Source organism: Phasianus colchicus, chromosome Z (genome assembly GCF_987193195.1).
Source record: "Phasianus colchicus chromosome Z, bPhaCol1.hap1.1, whole genome shotgun sequence".
In the NCBI taxonomy this organism is placed as follows: domain Eukaryota; kingdom Metazoa; phylum Chordata; class Aves; order Galliformes; family Phasianidae; genus Phasianus; species Phasianus colchicus.
The window spans coordinates 45,166,699-45,176,598 of NC_143476.1; the positions used below are offsets into that span (position 1 = coordinate 45,166,699).

Below are 9,900 nucleotides of genomic sequence, written 5' to 3' on the forward strand. Positions count from 1 at the left end.
AAGAACAAGAAGCTGCCCCAAACAATACCTACATTCTTGGTGTAGGTATAAAAACCGATGGCTAGAAATCACAGAATTACAGGGGTTGGAAGGGACCTCAAGAGATCACTGAATCCAACCACCCTGCTGGAGCGGGGTCTCTACAATAGGTTGCACAGGTGGGTGTTCTGAGAGCTCTTAAATATCTCCATAGAAGGAGACTCCACAACCTCTCTGGGCAGCCTGTTCCAGTGCTCTGTCACCCTTACTGCAAAAAAAAAGCTCTTCTGCATGTTAGTATGGAAAACCCTACGTTCAAGTTTTAGGCCATTGATCTTTATCCTGTTGTGATGGTCCACAGAGAAGAGCCTGGCCTCATCCAATTGCCTCCCGCCTCCCTTTAGATATTTATAAACATCAATCAGATCCTCGCTCAGTCTATTTTTCCCCAGAACCATATCCAGGTTACTCATCCTTTCCTCATACTAGAGATGCTAAGCAGGAGTTTTCAACATTTATCACACTGGTTAAGACTTACCTCTAAAACTACACTAGATTCACCTCTCAAAGATGAATCATGCAGTGCAGTAACTCTGACATTACATTTTTTTTCTATGCTGCCTGATGCTCCTGGCTCCAAGTGCAGAATCAGGCACAAATTTTGAATACCTGAATAACTTCATGAGGTTGCCATATTTCTGTGTGGGAATGAGGACTCAGGACTGGAAGTCAAAAGGTTCTAAAGGCCATGGAGCTACGTCTCCCTTGTTATGCGAAGTTACTGATGAGGCTGTGCCACACGGGACATTGGACACTTAGAATAAGCTTTGGTTATTGCTGCTCTCTGACAGGGAAGTTATTTCTGGCAACTGTGACTCAAACTTTGGGAATACACCTACTTGAACAGTGGGAATACAGTGCCGACAAAAAAACACAGAACTTTGCAGACTTTCCCTCTAGAAAGGGAACTTGTTGCTGTTAACTTGTTCTCCTTTTTCTTTCTTTCTTTCTTTCTTTCTTTTTTTTTTTTTCTTTTTCTTTTTACCTGGAGATTACGTGTGTTTGAAGAAAAATACTTAGGGGAGAAGAACATTAGGAGCAAGTAATGATTTCTTCCCTCACTCTCTCTGTCTCTTCCTCTTGAAAAACTTCCTCTTTCACGAAAAAGCTGCAGCCCCTGGACTCCCCGCCTCGCGCTGCTCGGTGCCCTTTGACAGCCAGCCCGTTCTCCCTCCCCCCGGAGCATTTTTGCTGGGTTCAAGCCCGGCCCGCTCACCGCGAGCACTTTTTGGCCGAATTGAAGGCTTCCGGAGGAGCGGAGCACAACTCCGCGAACTGCCGGAAACCGCCAAGGATAGCGGCCACACTTCGGCGTGACGCTCCTCGCCACTCTCCCCTCAACTTCGCACCACAGCCAACGCGCACGGACCCCCAGCCCCCCCCGGGCCGCCCCGCCGGGTCCGCGCGCCTGGCCCTACTCACAGATGCAGGGCGCTCCTGTGCTCCCGCCGGCCGGCCGGCCGCCCAGCCTTCCACTCCTCCGCATCGCAGCGCTGCTCCGTCATGAGCACCATCGGCACCGCACTGCGCGACCCTCCGCCGCCGCGGCGGGACGGGACGGACCGCGCCGCTGCTGCTCCCGCCCCGGGGCGGGCCCCGCCGCCGTGGAGCCGGAGCGCGGAGCCGGGGGCGGAGCGCGAAGGAAGCGTTGCTTAAAACGGTTCCCCCTGCGCCTAGTGGTGAAGTCGCTCGTGGAGCAGCTGCGTCCTCGGTTACGCGGCGGGACGCTGCAGCGCGGGATGCTGCTCGGGCAAAAGCTGCTTTATGCGAGGGCAGCAGAGAGGGGTCTTTGCGCACAGCGGAGGTTGGAAGCTCTCGTGCGTGGGCTCTGCCGCCCACTTGCCATCCCCGCCCCATCGGGGGCTTCGCTGGCCGTGAGCCCCGTCCACCTTTCCAGGGTTTTGAAGGATTTTCTGTGCTCTTTCTCTTCTGCATCACCCCGGGCTGGTTGGTCAGCAGTGGGAAAGTGGGCTACTATAGAAGAAATCTGACGTGTTCCTGCAGTCGTTTCTTGCCAGGTTGTAGGGGAATATTTGCACAGACACGGCTGCCAACTGGCAGCATTTTGGTGCAAAACACTTTGCATGACGACCACGAAGTGTGAGTGTACATATATGGGAACTACTCTCATTACCTGATGAAACATTGAGTGGTTGTTCAATGTAGGGAGCTACTACATCACACAGGAAGAGCCTGTGGTTTTAAGGAAGTGACCTGGGAAAGGCCAAAGTAGCAATTCTAAGGTAGGGTCAGTTTTAATGACTTAACGTTTTAGAATATATCCTTGAGTTAATAATTGTTACGAAGTTTTCTTCATAGCTATCAGACTTTGCTGGAATTTATGGGCAAAAATATATACATGGCAGCGTTCTCAGAGGATATTAGAATGGGATATAGATGCAAATATGTGTTTCAGTGGCACTACTAAGACTTGTGGATTGCTTGATGCTTCCACAGTGTAAAAGCAGAGGAGCTCAGTATTAAGAAATGTTGCATTATATTTGGGAACTCACTAAGGGGAAACAACAGCTAGAGGTTAAAAGGCTCAGGTGTGCTGCAAGTGGTTGGGTGCACGGAGCCTGCAGAAAATGAGATTGAATGGTCTTAGCTAGACTGGATGTGTTTTATCTCCAGTCTAATCAGCTGCAAAGAATACGTGACAAGCTGTGCAGAAAGGAAGGAATTTAAAATAGGTTATTTTCTGGGATAAATCATTAACTAATATTTTTGCATTATTTAGTGTAAAAACCAAGGCCTATGTGGAAAACAATGACCTGTAGGTTATCGGAAACATCATCCACACCTGTTATGTCCTGTACCTGTGAAACTCCTCTACCTCATGCTGTCCTTCTCAGTACCTGAGCTTAGTCCCATTCATGGAAAGGATGACAGAATAGGTCTCACTTCAGCCATTTGGGCTACAAATAGAGCAGGAACTTCCTTATAAATAGGGCTGTCTTCCCGCATCTGCTAGGACCCAGGATCCTTTGCTTGAATGCAGCAGCCTGCGTGAGGCTTTGGGTTCCCTAGGAATAGTTCTCGCTATCCGTGTGTGCTACCATGGTGTAAACAGTATGTCTGGAATCAGTAGGGAAAGTGACTGCCTGCCCTCTGTCTTGTTTTTGAAGGCTTTTCATTACTGGGATGCACTAAAAATGCATCAGTTGCTATTTTGGTCCCCTTGTGTTGTTCTGCTCCTTCCAGCAGTATAATGCTGATTTACACAGTTGTGAGAATCTGACATCCAAATATTTGAACAAAAAAAATCAGTCACCTTCCGAGTGCTTTGATTTTCAATCTCTGACAGATTTAGTTACTGGAGAGAAATGCTACTGCTGCCTGTTTTGCTTACTCCTCTCCAGAGATTAATTCTTCAACCACAGTGACATAAGAAAAGGAAGAAATCTCTTGTCTCCTGGAGCTTTGTCTCTGTCCTAGTTTTGACCGGATCTGTTACTGAGGTACGCAAAGCATTCTGTATTGAATAGCCAAGGTATTTGCTGTAAAAAGAAAGCTACATTGAAATAAATGGATGCTTGCTGCCTAGGCATTAAAAGTGAGTAATACTTGGAGGCATATAATGATATCTTTACTCTTGTCAGAGCCTTGATACTGGCAAAGTTTCAGTTCTTTAGTGTCTCTTTCCTGTTACCTTCTGTTAATGTCAGTGGAAGTAATAAGGGCTGCTCTAGCTTGTTCTTTTTGGAGGGTTTGAAAAACAAACAGTGGCCAAGCTTCATCAAAGGGTGCGTGATGCAGCAACTCCAGAACAAAATAATGTATTCCAGTGTAAGAAGATTCTGAATGTGTTATGTTAAACTATTAAATAGTGTGCAGCTCTTTATGTGGGTGGAATATGATCAAGAACATGTTTTTATTTAGTAAGGCACAGTGAATCTTACATGCGCAAAAAAACTGCCACGGATCTTTTACTGTTCATGCCCTGAAAAGTCTATACTAAAGGGTGAAATAACAGGGATGAAAAGGCCAAAAAAACAAGAATGAATGAGTTGAAGTAGTATGAAAAGCTGTTATTGTACAAAAATAATTTAAGTTACATATGAAATCACAGAGAAACAAAATTGTAGCACACTGGCCGGATCACCATTTGCTATCCCAATTGCAGTGTTTTCTTTTTCCATGGACGTCCAACGTTTTGGCTTGCCTGGGCCACATTGTATAGTGGGAATTCATCTTGAGTTGCATATACAAAGGTTACTCCAAAAGTAATGCCTTCTATTTATGTCCATGGAAACAAAATCAGATACAAAGAGCAAAATAACAGTTTGATAGAGCAGATTCTCAGGTACAAGATACTATTTTTTACCAGCAATGAACAGAAGTCTCCATGCCATCCTGATAAAAATCTGCACCAGTGGAGCTGATCCAGTCAGTGTCACCACTGCTGAAATGCCTAATTCATGTTCACATCCATTGTTTGGTCTCCGTAATTGTTCAGCAAGCATTGAGAAATGTCAGTTAATGCAATTTTTTTCTACATGGAAGAATTCAACGACACATCTTTACTTTACCCATCCTTCCATGTTAGACACTATTTTGCCAGGCCAACCCTTTGTGTCGTATGGCAATGGAATGTAACAGAATGTTGGTAGGAAGGTTCACCCTTGGCTGCCATATCAGCAACATCCTCCTCTAACATCATGGTCCAATATAATAAAATAGGAGGGATTACTTTCAAAACATCCCTCATAAAAAAAAATGTAATTAATGTCTATATGTAACAAAATTATTTTAATGTTCAATATTTTCAATTAAAACAAACAAAAAAAGGGCAACAAACTCATAAAACTAGTGGGGTATGTGACCTCTCTTTTGTGAAATTAATGTATTGGTCTGGTTTGATGGTAGTGGTTGCAGTTCCTAGGGAATTCTCAGAGTGTTCATCAGATATCGGTGAGGAAATTTTACTCTTCCTTCATCCTTGAAAACAGTTGTTCATGAATGTGCATGCTGCCAAAAAGCAGTGACAAAAATAGGGTGTGATTGTGAAGTGAGGGATTTCTCTCTCGTAAGAGAGGTCTTATAAAAAGTCCAGCAAAGAAACACGATCAACTTTTGATTGCAGTTCTATACATTCCACTTGAAAATTCTGAGGTAAGGCATCTATGTTGATAGAAAATAAAGACACGTATAATAAATCAAGCTTGTAAATATTAGAAGATTGCTAGTGCCAGAACAGTGAGCTGTGCAATTCTGTAAAGAGTGAAAAGCTGTTTTGGCCACCTGACCTCTGTTCCCCACCTGGATTAATATTTTAGCAATTTATTCATTTTTAGAAGTGTGAGATTGCTTTATAGATACCTAAACCAGATGATTTCACCTTATCTTTTTGCTAGAATTGCATCTACTTATCAGTTTCTGTTGTTGTTGTTGAAAGGAGCCTAGCTTACTGCAGAGGTTGTAATACCCTTTCGACATAGAGGATGTGTAAGGCTTGTAAGGTAGACTGGATTCATAGCTAGATGGAGAATTTCTCTCCACAGACTGTGAGGAGTACTGAGGCTGTTTGTTGTGACTGAATTTTGAAGCAACTGAATGCAACAGACTACACTGCAATTATACAGTGTAGCATCCAGAAAGAAAAGGAGAGAGACTCTGTCACAAAATTTATGGAGTGTTAATGATGTGGTGTCAGCCTCCCTCATAGTGAATATGCAACACATTGTACATGTACTCTATCAACACATTTGCTTCCATTTTGATACCTATGCCCTTGACACAACAGATTGTGAAAAGCTGCAGGATATACACTGCATACTTACACAGTGCAGGAAAGGAAAATGCATTAAGTGCATTAATACACCATCATGGAGGTGACTCTTCTGCAGTTAGCATCCTGGCCTGACCCCAGGCATGCACCCATTGCTCAGAAACTGTCACATCCATGTGTGATTAGTATGGCCTGAAATCAGGACATGGGGATGGTGCAATGCAAAGATAAATAAATTTATGGCAACTGTGCATTCTGATATGCATTCTGATAATTTGCCTAAACACAGTCCTGCAAACAGGGAAGAGTATTCAGTCTTGCTTTCTGTTTTGACAAAGGAATTTGAAAATAAGCTTCAAGACTGCTATATATGTATATATACATATATGTATATATATAGTATGCTTGTGTCTTTATTTTCAGTTAACATAAATATCTTACCTGTGAATTTTCAAATGGAATGCAAAGAATTGGTATCAGATATTCAACTCAAGAATTGATCGTGATTTACCAAATCTTTGTAAGACTTCTCTTAGAGAAGAATAATATCCCTCACTTCACAATCATGACTTATTTGTGCCATTGCTTTTTGGCAGTATATACACTTGTGAACAACAGTTCTCAAGGATGAAGTACAGGAAGAGTAAAATTTAATCAAAAATCTTTACTTGTGCCTTGAGAATCTACTCAGAATTGCAATCATTGATGTTAAACGAGACACTGATGCATTATTTCAAAGGAATCAAGCTCATTTTTCCCACAAGTTTTGTGTTTGTTGCTCTTTTAATGTTTTAGTAAAAAAATACATATTTCAGAAAAAAGGTTTTGTTACTTGCATACATCAACTATGTTATATGTTTTATGAGCGGCTAAAGACAATTACACAATGCAGCCAAAGCAAGTAGACACCCAAGCCACGCCCTAAATCCTTCATGAATAGCATGGTTAGAATTCTGTGATGTGTAGATCTTGCCATTTGTAGTGGAAGTATCAAATCTCACGGCAGCAAAATTTGTGTTTTTTCTTTCTTTTTTTTCCCCCTACATTTATAACTAGCATTGGTCAGCTAAGCAGAAAGACCTGAGTAAATGGCATCTGGCATGGAAGTGTGGATGAAGTAAAGGTGTATCACTGAACTCCCCATGTAGGAAAATTGCACCCAGTGACATTCATTGATGCTCCATAAATGCTCATCAAGGATCAGGAGTGGTGCCTTTCAGCAGTGGTGACAGCTACCATGATCAACTCCACTAGTGCAGATTTTTGCCAGCATGGCATGCAGGATCTTGCTTATTACTGGTGAAAATGCATAGCTAATGGTGGTGACTATGTTGAAAAGTAGTGTTTTGTAGGCAAGAATTTGTTCTATCAAGTAGCATTATTGTGCTCTTTGTATCTGTTGTAGTTTCCATGGACATGTATAGGAGGCATTACTGCCTCCTGAATGTCATCTAAGTGACTCTTGGCATAGATTACATGGACAAAATTTTCAAACCAAGTGCACCAAAGTTTTCACCACCACAGTTTTCAATCAATTTATGTGTCTAATGAATAATCTGCTTACATGTATACAATTGAGTCAGCGTGTTGTAAAGATGTACACTGATACCTCTTTGAAGGAATATAGATGCATTTACACATTCATCATTTATGATGTATACATTTTATGTTGCAAGCTGTTAAACATTTTTTTTTATTTTTATTCTGCTATAGGGAAGACATTGATGCACAATCACAGCCAGAAAACACAAGCACGTTGTTTAATTGATCTAATAAGACAGCCAACCAGGAGCAATGCTGAGCACACTTTTGACATCTATTTCCATCACTGTGCTGTTAGAAATCTTAGTTTCTCCATTCAATACTTTTTTTCCTTTTTTTCAATGTTGCCATTCACTAAGAGAACTTTCTGTCTGCAGTTCTGATAAAACTGATCAAAAATCACATTTCCATTTGTTCAGTGTGTTTTTTTCAGGGTCATTCTGAAGATTGGTCAGCATCACAAAACTTTAAGTTTTTTAAAAAATTTAGAAGATCTGAATGTAGAATATTGGCTTGCACTATAGAAATGGTTCCAGTGGTTGAGATTTCTTTTTTCTTTCTTTTTTTTTTGGTCAATGTTTTGTCCTGGAATACTGGGAAATCTTTTGTTCAGATGTCAGAGCAACTCAATACATTTATAGTGATAAAATGCTTCATATGTGTGTCCAAATCTCTAAACAATTATGCATTGGTGACACCTCAGCTACAGCTCTAGAGTCTTAATTTGCTTCTGAAATCAGTTCCTCTCGGTGTCAGGAATAACATGCTGCCATGGTGATAAGCTGTGAACTTCCCTGTCTGAAATGTTAATAACTTCCTGAATTCTGGCAAATTCATGTTCATCTGCATGCTGCCAATTACAGTGAAGTGAAAAGAGAAGTGTATAAAAAGTTAGGTATATAGTCAGTTTGGGGCCTCAGGCATGAATAATTAGGATGAAAAGGAGCAATCATTAATACAGAAAATTGTCTCTGTGGATACATCTTAATTTATGGGAAATATCTTCTCAGTGAGTAGTATTGTATTGAAAATATCAACTGAAAACCCAAATTTCTTTTTCTGAAGACTAGTTTCCCTGATTTTTCATGCGCCACGTCCTGGATAAGCAAATTGTGACTGTGACAAGTACATGAAATGCAAGTTCAGTGAGAGCACTGTAGAGCTGTTGAACTCAGAGTGTGCAATCATACATGTTTCTTATTAGACAGTCTTGTATTCACATTCTGTTATTCTGTGTTAGCTACTGTTGGAGGCATAGTTTCACACCAGATTTTGCAATCCCAAAGATTCCTTCTTATTGAAGCAGCGATTGAATAAACTGGATGTCAGGTCTTAATCCTGCCACTTTCTACTTGGCAGACAGGTTGATTTTTGAGAAACAGAAGTAAAAGAACTCTGCTCTTTTTATGGATTCATCACGTTGTTATCAGACTACGTATAACTTTTTATGTTATCTAATGATAAATAAAAAGTGAGTAAGTGTCTGCTTGGTGTTCCATGATGGAGAGAGGAAAGAGTGCAAACTTCTTACTGCCTGAATTGCAAACAGTTAAGTAACACCAACTTGTGTTGATCTCTCCCTTCAGCACTGTATGTACTTACATTTGATGCCTAGTTGCAAGATGAATCTGGAGAGGCATACGAAGAGCCATGTGGATGTTGTTTCAAAAAGCATGCTTTAAGTAATTACTTCTAGCTTAGAGCCCTTAAGACATCCAATTAACTGAATTTATAGCTACTCATTCTTTGTTCAGACTGATGGACAGTTAGGTTGGAAAGAAAGACATACAGGTACAGTCTTAAAAAGCAGTCAAAACATTTCACAGGATGAAAAAATGAGGCCAACAGACTTATTTGTACTTGTTACCCAATTAGTAATATGATCTGTCACCCCGATACAAAGAAATATGATTTAATCACACAGACAATATACAGAGGTGATCCCTGCGAATCACATAGGTATGTGCTAGTAATGCTATGACACCGCCTTTCCTCACATATTTATGCTGTCAAGAATATTCATGATTTGTCCAGAAATCTTCCAAGAAATCTTCCTACCCTTCCAAGGACAGCTGTAAGTCCACAATCAAGCAACTCCACACTTCAAAGAAAAGGGATTTAATCTTGAAACTTTTTTTGGTGATTTTTCTATCATAAAACCCTGTAGCAATCTCAGCTTATGTGAGCTATAGGCCAAAACACACATGAAAATATTTTCTCAATTTGAGTTCTAACCTAGTTTAAATTTGTTTTATACAGGGATCCACACAAACATCAGAGATAGTATTTGACGACCCTGCACAGGTCATTTTAAGACTTGAGTGTATTACTGTAATGTACACATTCAAAGCCATAATGAGTGTAACAGTTGCACAAAGAGAAAACAACACTCTTCTGTCCTTTCTTATAAATCTCCCATTTACACTCACTATTACTCTCATTTTTCCAATGCAATCAACAGTGCCAAGTTGTATGATCATCTCTGCATGCATTACCTTCAAAAATCAAGAGATTTTTGCCATTTGTGTTTGTCTCTTCGTCCCAGTGCCCTTCTGTGCTGCTGCACTGTCCATCCCAGCATCAAGTAT

At 41.0% G+C, this 9,900-nt stretch overlaps 1 protein-coding gene across 4 annotated transcripts in view; it reads right to left on the bottom strand.

Annotated features, from left to right (window-relative positions):
- The window catches only part of GRAMD2B (GRAM domain containing 2B), a 32,635-nt gene extending 30,993 nt beyond the window's left edge, over nucleotides 1-1,642 (bottom strand). For all 4 annotated transcript variants that reach the window (XM_090131439.1, XM_031588768.2, XM_031588770.2 and 1 more), the window contains exon 1: nucleotides 1,462-1,642. In XM_090131439.1, the coding sequence (XP_089987565.1) occupies nucleotides 1,462-1,553 (92 nt within the window). In that variant the 5' untranslated portion in view covers nucleotides 1,554-1,642. The remainder of the gene's footprint in view (nucleotides 1-1,461) is intronic.
- Nucleotides 1,643-9,900: the final 8,258 nt, after the last annotated feature.